We start from the raw sequence: 20,929 nt of genomic DNA, 5'->3' as shown, positions 1-20,929 counted from the left end.
ATAGTCAACACCTCTGCAATCAATTCACAGCATCAAACTGCTTCTTTCCCAAATATTCCAAATCCCTTTCTTCACTCCAAATCATTTATGTGATGATGTGTTATACCATCCCAGGGGTTTTTGCCTTTCCACACTTTTCTTTCAGCTTTTCTTTTTATTTTCTTGCCTCTTAAAGAGCCTTAATCTCCTTTCATTACCCACACATACAGTAAACTATGATAATAACACTTCCTTTATCTCTGCTTTTCATTATCTTTATCTTTAATTGTGTTGAAAGATGATTAACAATCAGGAGAACATTATATGATGTGTTGGGAAGCAGTCACTTTATGGGAAATCATCCAAAGAGAGATGCTTTTATCTTAGGGAGTAAAATTCCTTTGTGAAGCTGATGTAATTTTAGCATTAGTAAGCCATAGGTTGATACCAAGCAATTAAGTATCTGAGAACACCAGCAGATCAAACTAAAAGTCCTTCTCTTCCAGCATTCCATTCTCAAATTGGCCAGCCAGATGTCTCATGTCATTGGAAGCTCAAATGCAGGACATAAATTAAGTAGCACTTCTGAATCCCTTTCTCCAAAGTTACTATTGGCAGACAGATAATACCGATCATTGTGCAACGGGGTGAGAACCTGTCTTTGCTTAGCTCCTGCCCACTTAGCAGTTTGAAAGCATGCAGATGAGACTAGATAAATAGGTACCACTTCAATGGGGAAGAAACAGCACTTTGTGACATCATGCTGGCCACATAACTGGGTAAATGGAGATGAGCACCACCCTCTATAGTCAGTAATGACTAACGGAGTAAAATCCACAGGGACTCCTTCTCAATCCCATTTTCCAAAATTACTATTGGCAGACAGATATTACAAACAGTATATAACCGTTCTGACCAGAAATCATTGGCTTTGCCAGAAGTCAGCTGGGAATGTCGCAGATGGCAGTCACATGACTCCAGGATGTTGCAAATATCATAAATATATGTCAGTTGCTAAGTGCCCAAATCCTGATCACATGACTGTGATCAATGGCTATAAGCGCAAAAACCAGTAGTAAATCACTTTTTTTTCCAGTGCTGTTGTAACTGTGAATGGTTGCTAAATGAATGGTTGTAAGTTGAAGTCTATCTGCATATGTTTTTCTTTTAAAAAATGCTAAATATCTCTTCTATGTGCTTTACTGTCATGATCTGATGATCATTTTTTTGTGGGCCATCAGATTTTGCTGTACCCCTATGGACTATTTACACTTAACACATCAACTGGGAAATCCAAAACACTGCTATCTCCTAAGGATAATTCAACCAACAATTAGCTCCCACCTATTGTTTGTCAATAGTTATTTTTATTTATTTATTTATTACATTTGAAGGCCACCCACTTGGAATGACTCCATACAGATTCCAAACATAAAAAGACAATCAAAATCAAAACCATATGCACATTGAATCTATACCTCATCTTAACCCAACTACTAGAGAAAGAGACAGATTTTAGGGTTCATCTAAAAGACAGCAGGGCTAGGACTCAGATCTGCTCAGATCTTTGGAAAGATGCTATTCCAGCAGCAGATGATCCAATGGATCACATGGCATTGCTAGACAGATATGATCTGAACCAATGCTGACTCTACCTATTGCAGGAAGGCCAGAGATCATAGGAGCAAGATGGTCCTACAGATAATAGACCCTTATGCCAGTTTTGGTCATCAAGATGTAAAAAAGATGTTGAGACTCTAGAAAGAGTGCAGAGAAGAGCAACAAAGATGATCATCGGACTGGAGGCTAAAACATATAAAGAGCGGTTTCTGGAATTGGGTATGTCTAGTTGAATGAAAAGAAGGACTAGGACTGACATGATAACAGTGTTCCAATATCTCAGGGACTGCCACAAAGAAGAGAAAGTCAAGCTATTCTCCAAAGCGCCTGAAGGCAGGACAAGAAGCAATGGATGGAAACTAATAAAGGAGAGAAGCAACCTAGAACTAAGAAGAAATTTCCTGAAAGTTGGAACAATTAATCAGTGGAATGATTTGCCTCCAGAAGTTGTGACTATTCCAACACTGGAAGATTTTAAGAAGAGATCGGACAACCATTTTTCTGCAATGGTATAGGGTTTCCTGCTTGAGCAAGGGATTGGACTAGATGACTTCCAAGGTCCCTTCCAACTCTGATTCTATTCTATTCTATTCTATTCTATTCTATTCTATTCTATTCTATTCTATTCATCATTAAAATCTTTACAGGGGACAAGCAGCACCTTGGATTGTACTTGGAAGTCTAATGGTGCACAGTGCAGATTATGTAGCAGAGGTGGTACATGGACACACAATAGCATGCCCACAACGGCTCATATAACCACATTCTGGATCAGCTAAAACTGTCAAAGAGTCTTCATGGGCAGCCTCCATATTACCAAGGCATGTTAGCACTAGATCAATATCATTTTTTATTCTTTCAAGCATTTTTTAAAAAGCATTTCAGTGCTTTTACCATGTTGCACTATTGTTCTAGTTTTGAATATACATTATCTTATTACTGCTATTACCATTGATAGTGCTAATTTTATATTTACATTGCCATTTTTCTCTATTGTATTATTTTGACTTTGTTGTTGTTGTTGTTGTTGTTAACATATATATAGGCAGGTCACAGAATCAGGGATATATTTAGATTTGTGATTGTATCCAAGAAAATAACCGCAATTTGGTTTCAGAATGCTAAGTTACACACTGGACCTTTTAGATGAAGATAATTAAGACAGTTTGAATTAAGAATAGACAGCCAAGCTGCATTTGGGAATGGAATCTACAGAAAATTACTTAAATTATCTACTCTACTTAATATCTTAGATGGGAACGTGATATGAGATGGCAATTTAAAATGCTCAAGTTATTGACATGTAGAGCTGAAGAAGTAAGTCTCCATTGACAGGAGGACTGAATGCTTAGAATCCCTTCCTTCCTTCCTTCCTTCCTTCCTTCCTTCCTTCCTTCCTTCCTTCCTTCCTTCCTTCCTTCCTTCCTTCCTTAAGATAGCTAATGCTTATGCATTTTGTTTGCACCCATTTTGGAGAAACTTAATGTTTTTCATAAAGTCTGTTTTTTCATCCCGTCATTTTGGCTATTAACCATTTGTCTTATCTCTGCTCCAGAGGCTATGGGAGGGAGGGCACTGCTTACTTTCACAATTTTTCTCCTTTTCAAGCAATCCTTACCTTTATTTTCCTCTTGCAGTTTGTTGCCCATCCCAACTGTCAGCAACAATTGCTCACCATGTGGTATGAGAACCTCTCAGGCTTACGCCAGCAGTCAATTGCTGTGAAATTCTTGGCTGTCTTCGGAGTTTCCATAGGCCTTCCATTCCTCGCCATAGCATACTGGATAGCTCCCTGCAGTAAGGTACAGATTGGTTAAGGTGCATGTTTGTTTATCATTATTTACCTATATGATATATTCCCGGCTTGATGTGAATGACAAGATCTTCAGTTCAATCACAAATGAAAATTGTCTTATTAGAAGGTGCAACAGGCTTTTCAGTGGGGTGAGCACAGATTAAACACAAATTAAGCAACTGCAAAATAGGTTTAAAAAGATAGGTAGATAGAAAAAAGAGGGTGGTGCTATTGCTGGTTTTATTATTTATTAGTCTTCATGTGTGTAAGCAAATGTCCTTACAGGATTGAGAGATATTAATTAGGAAATGTTTAATTCAGTTCAATTCAGTTCAAAGTTTTAAACAGGATTTGAAGATTAAGAATTTCTCATTTAATTTCTTTAGAAAGTAGGTATTTTTTAAATCTCCTTTTACATAAATAGTGATTTTTTTCTGATCTTGCACGGTCAGTCTACAGATTGCAAATCCGAGATAAAGCTTTGTGGAGGCCTTTGAACTGGGGAGACATGTGTTTAAAAAGGTTAAAAAAAATATTCAATCCTGGATTTCTGATTCATTCTAAAGCAGTTCTCAGTCCTGTTTTAAATGTAGTGTGAGAGACAACTTAATGTTATCAAGGCTCCCCTTTGAGTTGTTGTTGGCTCTTCGTGACTACCTGGACTAGCAATTTTCCTTCCATTTTCTTGGCAAGACTTCAGAAGTGGTTTGCAATTGCCTGATTCCTAGGACTTAGAGAAAGTTGCTGGCCCAAGGTCACCCAGTTGACTTTATTTCTATGGCAGAACTAGAACTCACAATCTCCCATTTTCTAGCCTGGTGCCATAATCACTATAACAAATTGGTGCACACACTCTTTTCCTCTTTTTAACCCTTTTCTAGGCTATAAAAAATCTCCCTGGGAGCACTACCTTGCCATAGGCAAGTACCTCCTTGGCTTCCATACAGAATAATAGGGCAATAATTGCTAGGCCTGGAAAAATATCAGCCCTGGAGATTTCAGAGTCAAAAGAAACAAGGTACAGTTTAGGCTTGCATGCCAAGATCTGAGACAACGTACATTCAATTTGAGACGCTTCAAGATTCAATAAAAAAAATATTCTTCGATAGGCTATTTTGGAGACGGATCAAAATATCTATAACTGCTCCATTTGGGGGTAGAATTGGATGAAATTAACTGGGATGGTAAACTCTTTAGAGAGACTTAGCAATAGGCTTCAATAGGCTACCTTCAGTGGTTTAACTGTGTGTGTGTGTGTATATATATATATATATATATATATATATATATATATATATATATATATATATATATATATATATATATATATATATATATATATATATATATATTCCTGGTGCATCTCTTTTAAGGCAGAGGTAGCAGGGATGTGATCTGGGTGGTATAGCAGCCTCCATATTGTCTGCCAAAGAGCCTAGATTGTCTGAAACAAATCCACAATTATCTTAATTGGTTTATAGTAATGTTTAATGGTTTAAAATGAAAAAATAAACTGTAGTAAGAGGTTAAAAAAGGTAACAAAAAGAGGTAAGAGGAAATTCAAAAGAAATTCAGAAAGTATTACTTCACAGAAAGAGTAGTGGAAGCTTGGAACCAATTTCCAGCTGAGGTAATTCATCAGTAGCTGAGTTTAAACATGCTTAGGATAAACATCATCAGTTTGCTGATAGTATTGGTTAGTTAGCAGAGGCAGGCTGGCAGAAATGCAGAGACATAGGCATGCCACAAAGAAAGAAGCTGAGAGGAAAATGGAATATGCATAGCCTTGCTGCTCCTTGTTAAAAATAGTAAATGTTTAGTTCTGTGCTTGTTAGTCTGGCATCATCTTCTGGATTGTCTAGAGATCCATTCTGGAGTACTAAATCATGCAGATTTTAAATATCAGATTTCACCCAAAAAATTGCAAAATGCTTAGAAAGGCTGCAGAATTCTTTGAAAGTAGCTGAATTGCTTTCCTTACTTTGAAGTGTGAATCTGCTTCAAAGGAATGATTTGACCAAAGCTTTATCAAATTGTAGCACTCCTTCAAAGCTGGAGCTAGTTAAGGGAAGTTGTAATAACCTTTGAACACATTAAAAAGCCATCCTCACAGACACCATCAGGCTTTTGAACTGACATTGAGTGACATTTAATTCTTTTGAAAGTTGCTCCTAAGCAGCTGGTATTTCTGAAAGTAAGTAAAGTTGATTTTCTTTCTTTTGGATAGGGGAAAATTCTACCACCAGAAAGACACATCTTCTTCTATTTAGCATTCATTAAGACCTTTCTTCCCACAGCCTAACTTTTGAAACCTAACTGTAAGGGCAGAATACTGGGTCTATCAGTGAATAAACTACATGCAATAGGATATAACATTTTATTTCTAACCTTTAATCCAGGTGGTAGAGATATTTCCAAATGCTCTTCTTGAATGGCTTAGCTCTGACTTTGGATACTAGTAATCCTGCTTTTAAAAGGTAATAATGCCCCTATTGTTATATATTCAAGCTCTGCACAGGACCTTTCTTGATGCTGTAGCAACTTCCACTAGAAGAAGACTTTCCTTCACTTTCTGGCACACTCAATTCACTACCATTCTTTCCACACTATCAAATGAGATCTGGATTACTTCTTTACTATTGCTTTTTAAGGGTCGTGATGGCTCAGAAGATGGCTCAGCAAGCTCAGATGGCAAGCTGACTGCCCAGGTTTGAGATCCAAGGGCTGCAAGACAGGGTGAGCTCCCATTACTTGCCCCAGCTCCTGCCCATCGAGCATGCAAATGCCACTGGATGAATAGGTACCAATTTGGTGGGAAGGTAACAGCGTTCTTTGTGCCTTGGTGTGGAATCATGCTGGCCCCATGGCCACCAAAGTGTCTTCAGCTTGAGGGAAGTTAGCCCAGAGAAGGAAATATTAAAAGGGCAGAAAAATATATTTTTCCTCAAAAGGATTTTTAAAAGCAAACCAATCCTGGCCTCAAATCTCTTTGCCACAAGCAGGAGCCAGTCCTATACAAATGCAGATGTAAAACTACCAGGAAGGCTGGAGCCAGAAGACAAAGAAACCTAAAATCTGCATACCTCACCCAAACTCTAAGAGTCATTAGCCCAGACCCAGGGAAGTAGGATATGACTTTTGGGACATAATAGGACTAACCCATTACCATCAAGTATACCAGAGAGGCACACCTAGACTCAGGTCAGAATATGTGACACAGGAAATAGCCTAAAAGTTCATGCCACAGGAACAGGAAACTATTCCAAACAAAAGGCTAGAGAGGGTATAAAAAACCCTTGCCCATGTGCTCAGCCCTTCTTTCCTCTGGTCATTCCTGAAGAACCATCTTTCTGCTTCTTCAATAAACTGTAACCATCTTCCCAAAGCAGTCGCCATGTTGCTTATTTATTCCCGGCTTGGATGAACCAGGATGAAGACTTTACTTTCAACAAGCTAATGCTGGCTCCCTTGGCTAGGAAAAATAGATGAGCACCGCCCCTAAAGATGGACATGACTGGACAGGGGAAACCTTTCCCTTTCCCTTTATTGCTTTTTAAAGTTGCTTCATGCATTATATTTAAGAGAGCAGTTGGGTGGGTTTATAACATTCTAGAGTATATTTTCCCAACTTGGTCTACTCCAGATATGTTGCTTTTCTAGAATTTTACCTCAGTCATCAATTTCCCTGTCTGACAACAGTGCTAATCAAATACACAGATAATGTGTTTCTCCAACCCCACTCCCAGTTTAAAAACCAGGAACTTGGAAATAACAATCTTCCAATTTTTGGAGAGGATGTTGAAAACATTTCAGCTGAAGCATCGACATCTTCAAGTTAATCCCTCTTTCACTGTCTCTTCTTCTCTCAATGTGACTCAAAAATTCTATAAATCTGCATTATTTATAGCTATCAATGACATTTTGAAATGAAGCTTTGAAAGCTATCATTCCGGGGCATGCTTGGAAATAAAATATTGATGCAGTGTTGATTGAATCTGAAATTTTGACATCGGCAGAAAAAAGAAATTTTATTAAAAATAATTCATTTGCTTCTATGTTCAGTCAAGATTTTTTTTTCAATAACATTGAATGTGCTTCTAATCTCACTGCTGAAGGCAGGTTGCATTTCTATTAATTTAGTAGCCCAATCCATAGATGTTTCATTTCTGAGATAGGCACGTAGGCAACTTTTATCAATGTTAGAAAATAATACACATTGTATTCCACTGTTTGAAGAAAAGAATGTTACTTTTGAGGGAACATTTTTGCATTCTTATATACCGTAGCCACAAATGTCAAGTGAAAAGATGGAGACAATTGCTCTTACAAGATCCCTGTCTACTTCTTCTCAGAATCAGCACAACTCACCTCCTAAGTAACTGTTAGCCAATTGGGGCTGTATAGGAATTTTCGAGACTTCAAAGTATTAGTTTTGATGTCCCTTGATTCTGTTCTTTAAAAAAAAATCTCACCCGTTGCTGGATTAGATATGAATGTTCCTGTTTTGGCTTATCTAGCTTTTGGTAAGAGTTGGCAGATAGCACAAGCACCCAGTTGGATAATTATTGAATGATTAATTGGATAATAACTTATCAAATATACTGAGGTAACTTATCTATGGATTGGAGAATAATTTACCCAAACTGAGTCTCATTTATGGCTGGATTAAGAGATCAAAAAAGTATAGGAAGATGCTTTACCCCTAATATGCTTTAATCAACTGAATGCTGATGGATAGAACAAACGGGAATCATTTAACTCATGTTCTTGCTGGACAAGCTATGAAAGATCTGGATGTTTGCAAGACCGCCTCCTACCAAATATCTCCCTTCAACCAGTCCGCTCCCACAGAGAGGGCCTCCTTAGGGTACCGTCGGCCAGCCAATGCCGGCTGGCGACCCCCAGGGGAAGACCCTTCTCTGTGGCAGCTCCTGCCCTCTGGAATGACCTGCCCCCCGACCTACGTACAATTGGGGACCTGCGCCTCTTCCGCCGAGCGCTGAAAACTCATCTGTTCCATGCGGCCGGCCTGGCATAGTTTTGATTGGGTTTTGTTAGGGGTTTTATATTTTAGAGCAGGCTTTTATGTAATATTTACTGTGATTTTTATTATTGCCTGTTCACCGCCCTGAGTCCCGTAAGGGAGATAGGGCAGTATATAAATTTAAATAATAATAATAATAATAATAATAATAATAATAATAATAATAATAATAATAATAATAATAATAATAATAATAATAATTATAATTATAATTATAATTATAATTATAATTATAATTATAATTATAATTATAATTATAATTATAATTATAATAATAATAATAATAATAATAATAATACTCCACAATAGTTTTACCTACTTGAAAGAAAGCAGTCTTGGAAAATTCCTGCAAAACTTATATATTTCTATTAGGTTTCAGTTAGATTCTGAATACACAAAAAATGAAAAATATTCATTTCAATTCTTTTTTTAAAAAAAATTAAACCACATTGCCTGTATGTTATGAAAAATTATGGGTGTATATCTTCTATCATCAGATTACCATCATTATAAAAAAAAATCCCAGTTTCTTCTCTTAATTATTATAGCAGGATTTTTTATTTTATTTTACAAAATTTTGCTAAGCCAACATATCTAGCAGGATAAATGGAGACCAAGTGTGAGATTTTACTTATTGTAGAGTGATGAAGAATACTTGAAAAATATGTTGTGTATTTCTTTGAGTGGGCAATTGTTCCCTTATCAAATTCAAACAGTCTGCGTATAGTGTTCATGTTTTCTAAACTTTTCTTAACATCTCTTTCTGTAAATAATCTGAGAATATCCAAGCATATATTTTCTTGTTATATGAAGATGCAAAGTGCCATACCGACACTGTGAACTTGCTAAGCAAGCATTATACAAATTGAAGGTCAGACTTTCAATCAATCAGAATTGAGCTGGAAAGAACCTTGGAAGGGACTGCTAATATGTCCCTGTAGTCCTTTTTTTTTTCTCTAGACTGGCCATACCCAATTCCTGCAACCCTTCTTCATATGTTTTAGGCTCCAGGCCTTTAATCATCATATTTGCTCTTCTTTGCACTTTTTCCAAAGTCTCAACATCTTTTTTGTAATGTGGTGACCAAAACTGGATGCAGTATGGACTTATTAAGGTTTTATAAAGAGGTACTAATACTTCACATGATCTTGATTCTATGCCTCTGTTTATACAGCCCAGGATTGTATTAGTTTTTTGTCAGCTGCTGCACACTGCTGGCTCATATTCATATTTCCTTTTTCTTTTTCTTCAAGCAGTCAAAATTCTGACATAGTATTTAAGTTGGGCTAAAGGGAAAATGCCTTGGAAAAAGGATTTGAGAGAGAAAAGCATGCGCAGGAAAAAAAAAACCTCTTAATTTTCTACTCAGTTTTTTGCTTTCCACTTGGGATGTAATTTAACAATAAATCCATTTCAGGAATGGATTTTGGAGTGAAGGAGATGTTTTCATTTCAGCCAAATCCATATTTCACAAATCTAACCACAAGCAAAGTCCAAATCAACACCGAGCCTTAAAAAAAAATCTAGAAGAGTTAGTGATTGTCTTTCAGAAATATAATAGGAAGCAAATATATTTTTCCAGTTTTGTTGGGTTTTTAGAAAGTCTGGTATTCTTGAAACAGTATTGGGCTCTTGATATAGAAACTTGTTTTCCCCTTATCAAGCATAATGACAATATCTGAAAAAAGCAATGATGCTTATTTCCTAGATATTCCAGGAAATGTTGGAGAGAGAAAAAAAGTTTTTATAACAAAAAACTTTGTTTTAAGGTCCCCGGGTTTCAGAAATTTGTTATACAATAAAGTGTTAGCTTTCCACTCTGCCTTTCCTTCAGGCGCTCAAAATAACTTAAAAAGTTAGCTTGATGTTGGCTTGAATCTATCTCAATCTTACCAGTCCTGGTTCTAATATTTAACAATGATACACCTTTTTGGTGATTTTCCTCATCAAGAAAACCTTCTGAAAAAAGAACTGGGATCAAATTTATTATGGGGGAGGGGAGAGAAACTAGCAAAAGCTGAGATCAAAAAGTTTGGTGGCTCAACCTGGGGACTGCAGAGAAAAAAAAATTCTGCCCCCCAAAATTCTCCAATGGAAGAAGCAGCTGCTAGTGGCTTCAATTGTCACTGTTCCATCCTAGGTCCTTTTGATTTTTTCCTCCTAGGCCTAAATAAAGCAGATGTACCACCATGTTTGTTTGGAATGTAAAAACAATTCCGGGGCCATAAAACTGAACTGAACTGAAAATTTGCAGGATTCTTATTCTAAATCACTTTCTTCTTTTTTTCCAAATCAATTTGGCTATCTTGGTTAAAATAGATAGAGAGTTGGGCATAATTTTCTGGCCCTTGGAGAGCTTTTAAGTTGTATGTAGTTTTATCAAAACGTATCATAAGAGATCTATGAAAGATGCCTTTATTTCATTTCTCAATTGCTCATTTGGAATTTAATTGGATGAAAGGAATAGAAATGCTTTTTGTTCTCGGGAACCTTAAAATTATCTTATACTTTAGTCTATTTATATTTTTCCAATGTTAGAAATGCTTTAAAATTCTTAGCCATATTGATTAAAATTTTCTGATATGTGGCTTGAGTACTAAAGATAAAATGACATAAGTGAAATACCTAAGCCAAGTAAAAAAAAAACACTTTTGAATTTTAAAGAAATAAAAGCTAGAAACTTTGAAAAAGGGAAAAGGACAGGAAAAAAAGAACTTATGGTTATTTTTTGTTTCAGCTGGGACGTACACTCCGAAGCCCCTTTATGAAGTTTGTGGCACATGCTGTTTCTTTTACAATTTTTCTTGGACTGCTAGTAGTGAATGCTTCCGACAGATTTGAAGGTGTAAAGCTGCTTCCCAATGAAACTGCCATGGATCACCCCAAACAAATATTTAGAGTGAAAACAACACAATTTTCATGGACAGAAATGCTAATCATGAAATGGGTTTTAGGTAAGTTTTCTTTTACTTTGGTATAGTATCTATTCACAGATTTAGTGGAGAACTGCAAATTATTACTGGTCTATAATAACTTGTGGATCCAGCTTTCTTAGAAATATTTGCTGGACTCTTCTCCCTTCCTCTCTCATACAGGCACTCTTTGGATGAGGCAAAAATACCCACCTACCTAGATTGAGGGGCAAATGGCTATATTGCTTTGGCTATCATATGTCTCATATTTCTGTAGTGCTTCATTCTATACCAAATTTTATGGTAAAATCTTGAAAATCTGTATTGTAATATCAGATAGCAAACCTGAGCTGAAGGGTCAATGAACCGGAACCGACTGAGTCAGAAATCATCTATTGATTGCCAATATTTTATTATACCAAACTAAGAGAGTCACAAGAAAAATAATCCTCTACATCAGGGGTGTCAAACTGCCAGCCCATGGACCGGTTGCATCATTTGCAGGCCGCACTTACCCCACACGTCACGTGACGCAATGAGTTTGACACCAGTGCTCTACGTGGATTTGCCTATTGTGGCCATCTGTGATGAAACAATCATGAGAACATTCAGACCAGATGTTTCCTTTCAAATACTGCCACATATACTGGGTGGAATAAGCTCCAACTGGGTATGTCACTGTGGTGGTCTCCTAATCTGTTCACATGAAGTAGTATTAAGAAATTATCTCATACATTTAGCAGGGAGGAGGAACAAGTAGCTTCCAGATGTGGGGAATTACAATTCTCAGCAGCCCCACCCTGCGTAGCCAATTGATAAGAGATGTACCGTAATTCAACATCTGGAAGTCCACATGCTGCCCTCTGCTGCTCTAAACTGAGGATTATTTTTCAAGGACTGACACCAACCTTAGCTCCAACTATTAGATACACTAACTGAAAAGTAAAGAAAATAATACATTCATGCAGTTACAAGTTAAACAGTAGTGAGATACTATATTTTAACAGAATGAATAATTGACAAGCCTTAAAAATATGAATAGCAGGATGGATTATTTATTTTTTTAAAAATCAAATTAAAATGTCTTCAGGGAATTTATTATTTAGAGAAAATAACTCTTTTGCTGTCTACAACCACAATATACAGAATATATTCTTTTTTGTCTCTACGTGAAATCATCTTCCTCCTCTGTACAGACGATATAAGAGATGTATTTTTTTTCTTGCTGTATTTTTTTTTATTATACTGAAGTGAATTAAAAGCGATACTCTAAAGCAATTTTTTTAGTACTGAACAGAATGAAATAAACTTGAATGAAAAATACATTTTTGGTGTGTAAGCTATTCTTTGGTCATAAAACATTTCAGCACTGTAAAATTTGCAGGGAGCGAACAGTAAATAACTACAAGAAGCTGTGCCTGAATCAGAGGCTTAATCCAAAGCTTTAGAAATGGCTCAGACTGATTTAGGTAATTCCAGAGATAACGCAATCCCATTACACCACCAAATCAGAGCAAGATTTAGAAAACAGAACTTTATTTTCCCATAAGCTGCAATGGGAAAAAACATAATTTTTGGTAGAATTTTTGTAAGCAAGCTAAATTGCTATGAAAGTTAACGTATACCAGGAATTTTAAGCAGCCATCCTTTGATTTGGGACCTGGGTGTGATTGATTTTGCTATGATTGATTTGTAATTATTCTTACAAATACCAAATTTGAGGCATTATATTGAGCAATGTGTGTACATAAGGAAGAGGTATATGGATGCCTATTCCCATCTGTGAGGAAGCTACCCGAGGTAGAAATATAAAATATTAACTCATTGGGTCTCCTCCATAAAATAAACTAATAAAGTTTAGGATGGCTAAATAATATTCCTCCCAAAATATCAAACAATTGCTCAGAATAAGACACTGGTCAATAATGAGTTGAAGTAAAATTAAAGATCTTTCTCAGACAACTCTCCAGACAGGGGTGTCAAACTGCTGGCCCATGGGCCGGTTTCATCATACCAAAGCTGCCCCCACCCTATTGTCGGCAATGCAAAAAGAGTTGCGATACGTTGTAACATGTCATGTGACGTGGCGAGTTTGACACCCGTGCTCTACCAGAATCCTTCAAATTGTGAAGTGGTGGCTTTTTCAAAATGATCACTCTTATTTTTTCTTTGAGTATGGTTGCCAGAAGTCTGGGACGACAGGGGTTTTTCATGGCTCAGTATCAGATGAGAGAAGATTCAGACTTGAACAAATGTATGTTCTGTATTATGCTATTGCGGCTCATGAGCTGAACTTGAAAGGACCTATTGTATGTTCCAAATAATTCCACTGCTAGGAAGAATCAAGGAATTATTTGAAGGTAGTGGAGAGAGACTGAGTACAAATCAGAAAGACCCTGGGTGACATCTTATCCCTGCCATGACTGCATGAAGTAAATATGAGTAAGCCACCATCAACCTCAGTCCCCAGGATGTACTACAGTATGGGAAGTAATGATGGCTTGAGAGGTCTTTGGTGCTCTCTGAGCTTGGTTGTTTTTTTGAAGACGTTTCATTACCCAAATTAGGTAACATCATCAGTGCTAGTTGAACATCACTAGCATTGATGACGTTACCTAGTTTGAGTAATGAAACATCTGCAAGGAAACACCAAGACAGGGAGTACCAAAGGACCCTTCATTTCAACCCTGAGCTACTAATATTCTCCTTTATTGATAATGCTGACTTCTTGGATGTGATGGCCCTTCCTAAATAATTAAGGCCTGCCTGCAATGAACTTCATTTGACAGGAGAGGATAGATACATTTCTGGAGAAAACTTTCAAAATTTAAATAAAACCCTCCAAAGTTGAAATGATACTTCTCTTTCTAAACCACAGTTTCTTTCAACTGTGAAACCCAGTAGAGCATAGAGTATTCAACTGGAGATACTGTGGCTTCTTGTCTCCATTGTAATAAAAGATAATAGGCTAGAGTTTGAAAATAAATAACATGGGTTCAGCAATAGCAGCTGGAGATATATACAGCAACAGTAACATTGGCTATTATTTAACCATGAAACTACTGATTATGTATGATAATATAACTACATAAAATAGAACTGGTGACAAAATAATAAGCAGGATAATGAGGTTAGTGATAATAATGATAGAGATGGCAATGGTAATTATAATGTGGAGAATAGTAGTATCTGCCCTATTTATACCTTGGCCATGCCTATTATTGACTTATACATATTTCTGGTCTTTATGACATTTGTCAATCTTGAATGCAACCCCTATATATATTACTGCATTCATTATACTGAATATATCCTTGGTTTTCAGCGTTTTGTAACAGCTTCTGTGACATAAGATAGATTGCTCTTGTAGCTATATTTTGCATTCTAAGAAGATCTATGTTGAAGTGAGGGTCCAAGGAATATTATTTTTATTACTAGGTTGATCTGGGAAGAAAAGCAAGGAGAAAGATAATGTATTGTAATAGCGTGATTAGAAGAACAAAGAGGTATTCAAATCCCAACTCAAGCCTGAAGCTTATTGGGTGATTTAAACTGCATAGGTTTGTTAGGTCAAAATAAAAAGAACCATATCTACTGTTGGAAAAAGTGACTGAAAATACAAATGGAATAAAATGTATGTGCATATTTAATGCCACAGTTAATATTGATACATACAGTATGTGGTGGAAAAGCTGAAGGATGACATTATGTGAGCTATTACTGATTGGGTACTGATTGTGTTTGTGTACCATTATAGGAATGATATGGTCTGAATGCAAAGAAATCTGGGAAGAAGGCCCCCGTGAATATGTCATGCATCTTTGGAACTTGCTGGATTTTGGGATGCTGTCTATTTTTGCAGCTTCCTTTACTGCCAGATTCATGGCTTTTCTCAAAGCCTCAGAAGCACAACAATATGTGGATCTCTTTGTCCAAGACAATGACCTCAATAACGTCACCCTTCCTCCTCAGGTTGCCTACTTCACATACGGTAAGAAAGCGTTCTTTCTTAATTATTTTCAAACTGTGGTTAACATTGAAGAAATATTAATATGATTTGCATACAATCAGCCAGATCTTTAGACTGGATTTGGTATTTTTATCCACCCTTCATCTCAAGGAATCTGGGATAGGCAGATGTTGTTTGATGGTGTTAAAGTTATTGTTATAGGATGCAAGCTGTTTCAAGTATAGCTGCCTTTTGCAATTGATTGAAAATAATTTTGTCAATGCTGCTGGTGTTCAAATGATGCTCCAGATGCATTGTGATTGTATCCAAGACATTTATTAATGTTGATACTATCTTTGCTTTCTTTGAGCATAGTCACTTTACTTCTATTTGCAGGTCTTTGTATGGTGTGATTTTCTCCAGTTCTTTCTCTTCCATTCTGCTGTTCCCAGGTAGTGCCATATTCAATATCCAAACATTTTTGTCTTTCTTATCGAGAATTGTTAAATCTGGAATGTTACCTGGCAGGTGCTTGTCTTTTTGAATTCTAAAGTCTCAGAGCACTTTAGCTTCTTCAATTCGTATTACTTTGTCTGTTTTGTAGTTCCAGCAATTCTTGCTTCCAAGCAAATAGTATTTTTTGCAGATGTGCAAATGCACCATTGTTGCTACTTTCTCATCCTGTTGTCTGTGCAATCTATTTGCAAGCAGCTAACAAGGTGGTCCACTGTTTCTTGAACTTCTTTGCATGGGCAGCATTGGCATTCTTTTGCTGTCTTCTCAACTCTGTCTTTGTATGCATATGTTCTTAAGACAAATTTGTTCTTGTGCAGGGGATATTAATTTTATCTAAAGTTGCTACTTTCAGATAAGGATCCGAAAATATCAATTCAGGTTGCCCAATTTTGTGCCACCATTTTCACAATACGTTGCACCATTATCAAAAAAATTTAATATGATGTTTTATTTTGAGAATTTTGGATTATATTACATTGATTGTTTGATGGTTTTATATTCTGTAAATATGGAAGTAAAATTGTCACTGCTGTTATACTTTGATTATGTCTGGCCTTATAGCTGTAATAAACAGATTGATTGATTCTTGTGCAGTCAGAATTAGCCCTTCTGACTGTTTCTTCAACTTTCCTGCTCTTGTTATCTGCTTTGCCAGCTAGGCCTTGTGTGTTTGTGTGTATGTGTGTGCGCGCATATGCACGTCCGTGTACTAGGCATTTAATACTTTGCCTTGCCATGTCTTTTTTTCTATTCCTCATTTAGTCTTTCTTGTAGGCAAATTGGCCTCATCAGTATTCAGTAAGCCTTCCGGGTGTACCAGCTTCAGTGTAGCTTCTTCATTGTCCTTCAGATATTCTCCCAATGCCCTTTTTTATTTTTTAGCCATTTGATATACTTGCAACATTCCATACCCAACAATGCTCCTTAATAAGTAGAGACTGTCAGCACTGTTATGTGTAGGAAGGGCATGATTTATTGTCATGATTTTTCTGGTCTTCCTATCTAGGGCTTCTAATCTGCTTGAATCCAATCCACTATTCCAACTGTGTATCTAATGACTGCAATAGCCCAGGTATTATCTGCCTTGATGGTATTTCCTCCACTGAGTTTGGATTTTAAGATCTCTTTCACTCTCATGATGCATTCACTTCCAACCTTCTTCTTGACTTCAGTGTGCTTGATGTTGTCAGCTTGAAAGATGTTCAGGTATTTGTAGTGATTGTCTTCATCCTGACTCTTGATGTTGTTTCCATAGGGCATCTGGATTCCTTCAGTTTTCACTATTTTTTCCCTAATGATTGTAAGAGTGGCACATTTATCCAGCCCAAATTTCATTGCAACATCTTGGCTCTATATCTGGGCTGTGTTGAGTAATGATTCTATTTCAGATGGTGTTTTTCCATACAGCTCCAGATTGTCCATGTAAAGGAGGTTAGATAGCCTGGAAGATGTTTTTGATGTGTGAGAGCCATGGTCTGATTTACTTGGTATTATTGACAGAGAAATTAGTGTAATGCTAACAGGATAATAATAAGTCTCATTGAACGATTCCTCTCTGGATATTAATCTCCCAATCTATTACCATTGGGCAGTAGTTCTGTCTTTTCCCATTGTGCCATTGATCTTTGCACAAGCTTCTGATGTTTCTACTGACTCCTGTTATTTTTAGGGACTTGATTATCAAATCATATGGCAGGGAGTTGATTCCCTTATTGTATTAAATTCAAATTACATTAAAGTTGGTCTTTCTTCTCTTACAGGTTTCCAAAATCATTTTGTCAGTTAAAAGCTGATCTTTTGTTGCTCTGCTATTTGGGCAGGTTTTTTTTTTTTTTGGGGGGGGGGGGTCAGATAGAAAGAGATTGTTTTCTGTTGGACTGCCTCATCTATCATGCCAATTAGCAATTTGAAAGTTTTTGGTAAGCAGATAATTAGCATGTAGTTGCCTGATGCTGCCCCTTTTGCTGGATCTTTCATTATCAGGTAGGTTTTACTAGATGTTAGACAATCTTCAATTTCACTTCAACTCCAGTATGTTGTTAAACTGTTTGGCAATGAGAGGTGAAGACCAGTTAGATCAGAGGTGTCAAACTGCCGGCCCACAGGCCGGACATGTCATTGGGAAACCACGCCCACCCCATTGCCGGCAATGGCGAAAAAGCCCTGATACGTAGCACAGCGTCATGTGACATCATGAATTTGACATGTCTGAGTTAGATGCTTCAACCAAAATCCAATCAATTTATCTTCACCTGATGCTGACCAATTCTTGATCTTCCTTGCCCTTTTCTCCACCATTTCTGCTGTTATTACAAGTTCTTTGATTTCAGTTTCTTTTTTTTATTCTTATCCACCTGCTTTATTCAGTCTGCATTCTTATTATATTTCTTTTAGTTCTCTCATAGCTGCACCCAGAACTGCACTGTTTCTTTTGTTAACAAGCTCATTGCAGTTTCTTCATTGACAGATTGGTAGAAATGTTTGATTTTACTGAAATTGGAAATTTTGCCAATACTGTACAATCCAATCTTTATATCTGCTAATGTTCTTGGCTATGGCAGTTATTTGCTGCTTTATTATTTCCAGTGTTTTCTTGATCTTCCTTGTTTCTAGATGATATTTCTTAATTAGGTATTCTTTGATTTTCTTGTTGATCAGCTTCTTTTCTTTCATCTGTTCTAGCTTGTTTGCATCTGATCATGCTGTACATTAATTGGTTTTTTTCTTGCAGTGATCTGGTGCTTATATTTGATATTACAGTATTGGCATCTTTTAGTACTTGTGCTAGTTGTTCCTTTGGAACAATGTAGGTGATCTTATTCTGTTATTTTTGTGGTGTTACAATCTTCAGGGATTTTATTTCAGTTCATCTTGTTTTTCATTTAGAGGGCTTTATGTTTTCTGAGGAAAAGGCAGAGAAACAGGGACTTGGTTTGGGAATGAAAACGGTTCCATAGGTGTTCTAGCTTCCTCTAATGCTGACTTCTCCTGGTTTGCCTCTACAATCCTAGTGACTTGTGGCAAGGCTTCAATTTCTTTGCTCTAGGGAGACTTTTGTAATTTTTCCAATTCTACTTCTGTGAATACTTTATTTCATATTATACATCTTTGATTATTCACTAGCTTCTGTTCTGTTACTTCTGATGTGGATGTTGTTCTTTCCCAAACTGCTGCATTCTTTTCAAATATCCTCTTTTCATTGGACTTGATTTGAAACAGCAGCTCATTTCTTTGTTTTCAATCTTTGTATATTTGTGATAGATAAACACTTTTTCTTCCAATAGTCTTGCAGTTACTGGCCCTGGTTGCTCAGCCAACAGTCCTGAGTTCTGTAGCCCACTTGTCAAATGTCCAAGAACTAGAACACTTAGCATGATCCTTATTGACATGGGAGACAATCAATATGGTACAGTTTTCTCTATATTATGTCTCACCATATTGTTTATACTTTTTATTTGGCTTCTCTGATGACACCTGGTCAGTATGTTTGAACCTCTGGTATAGCTTTCATCCTGCTCAGAGTACACAAGCTTCACAACCTCATCAAACTAAACTTCAGGAACTTGTCCAGGCAATTGACAGAAATCAAGAATGACTTGAAGGCACACATAAACATACCAAAAAAGTATTACCTGTGCATACACATCTAGAAGTCATAACTATGATTTAACTGGAAAAACCCTACTATTCACCATTGTCGAAAAGCATGAATAACTTCAAGGTTCCTTCAAAGTTTTCCCTTCAGATTCATTATCTTTAAATTGGCTGTTCAAATAGAGAAAAATTTCAAATTATCTTTGCAAATTAAAATATATAGTTCCATTTTTGGAAAGGTTTTATTCATCTCTGGAATATTCAGAATCCAAATGCAGACTCCATTCAGTTGCATACAAGTAAAACATCCTCAATAAAGAGTTGAGGACAAATCTCTTAAACTTGGTTAATGTTGAGATTTGGAAGTAACTTAAACATGAAGGCATCTAACTTGTTTTCTCAAAATAAAAAAAGACCTGGAGGTATTCATAGCTAGGTGTTATGTACATTTCACAGGTCACAGCACATATATCACTTTTGGAGCAGTGCCTCCTAGGCTATTAATGGCAGGAAGTAAAACATTCAGCTGATTGTAGCATGGGCAGCAAACTCAACAGTGAATAGGGATGTGATTAAACCAAAAAATATCTAGATGATATTTCTTGATTAGGTATTCTTTGTATTTGCCTTGGATTGCTGCCGGATGCCATTTCCAATCCATCTCCTTGGAAAGAACATAAGATTGTGAATGTTAAAATCCCAAATGAAACCCCACATTCATATTAGGAGCTTATTTGCAATACATAGGGCATGTATCTATGAAGACAATATAAAAATTACAGCTGATCCAGAACATAATGATAGAGTTCTGGGCACAATGTGGTTTGTCTCTAATGAGCTAGTGCTGTGCAAGCTTCTCTGGCTTCCACTTTTTATCTGAGTGCAATTCAAGATGCTAGTTATCACCTTTAAAGCTCTAAATGGCACAGGGCCAGGTAATTTTCAGGACTGCTGCTTCCTGAAGATATCTGCTTGTTCCACTAGATCTGATCAGATGAATGGGCTCCATATTCCTTCCCTTAAATGGTGCCATCTAGCAGAACCTAGAAAACATGACACAGGTGCCCCTGTCATGTGGAACAGTCTTCCCACTCAGATCTCACAAACTCCTACCCCTTTTATAGTTTATTGAACTGCCCAAGCTTGTGATTTATACTATAGAAGGCTATGAAAGTAGAATAAATAATTTCCTCACATTAAAGCCAAACCTAACTCATTTTATTTGTTTAAGTAATTTATGCAGACACCCATATCAAATACCCAACTTTGGGCAGCTAACAATACCTAAAGCAAGATTTAAAAAACAATAAAGTTATAAATAGCATATATAGCAGCTAAGAAAAACTATCCAACTACATAATTAATTAACATAACCATGATACGGGCTCAATATACAATGGAAACACAGCACTTTGGGATGCTAGTTATTTAGACATGTGACATATAAGTGTTAGTTTGTGTTCCCAGCAGTTTATCCCACTTAATACATAACATTTGTATGCAGAATTACCACTGCCAAG

General features: G+C 36.6%; 1 protein-coding gene across 1 annotated transcript in view; it reads left to right on the top strand.

Moving 5' to 3' along the window:
• The window catches only part of TRPC7 (transient receptor potential cation channel subfamily C member 7), a 147,814-nt gene that overhangs the window by 80,453 nt on the left and 46,432 nt on the right, over positions 1–20,929 (top strand). The window contains exons 3-5 of the mRNA XM_015826952.1: positions 3,237–3,401; positions 11,176–11,392; positions 15,108–15,341. Coding sequence (XP_015682438.1) covers positions 3,237–3,401; positions 11,176–11,392; positions 15,108–15,341 — 616 coding nt within the window. The remainder of the gene's footprint in view (positions 1–3,236; positions 3,402–11,175; positions 11,393–15,107; positions 15,342–20,929) is intronic.

This window comes from Protobothrops mucrosquamatus, unplaced genomic scaffold (genome assembly GCF_001527695.2).
Source record: "Protobothrops mucrosquamatus isolate PMUCROS unplaced genomic scaffold, P.Mucros_1.0 scaffold3401, whole genome shotgun sequence".
Lineage (NCBI taxonomy): Eukaryota > Metazoa > Chordata > Lepidosauria > Squamata > Viperidae > Protobothrops > Protobothrops mucrosquamatus.
This window is presented reverse-complemented; position numbering and strand designations above follow the sequence as displayed.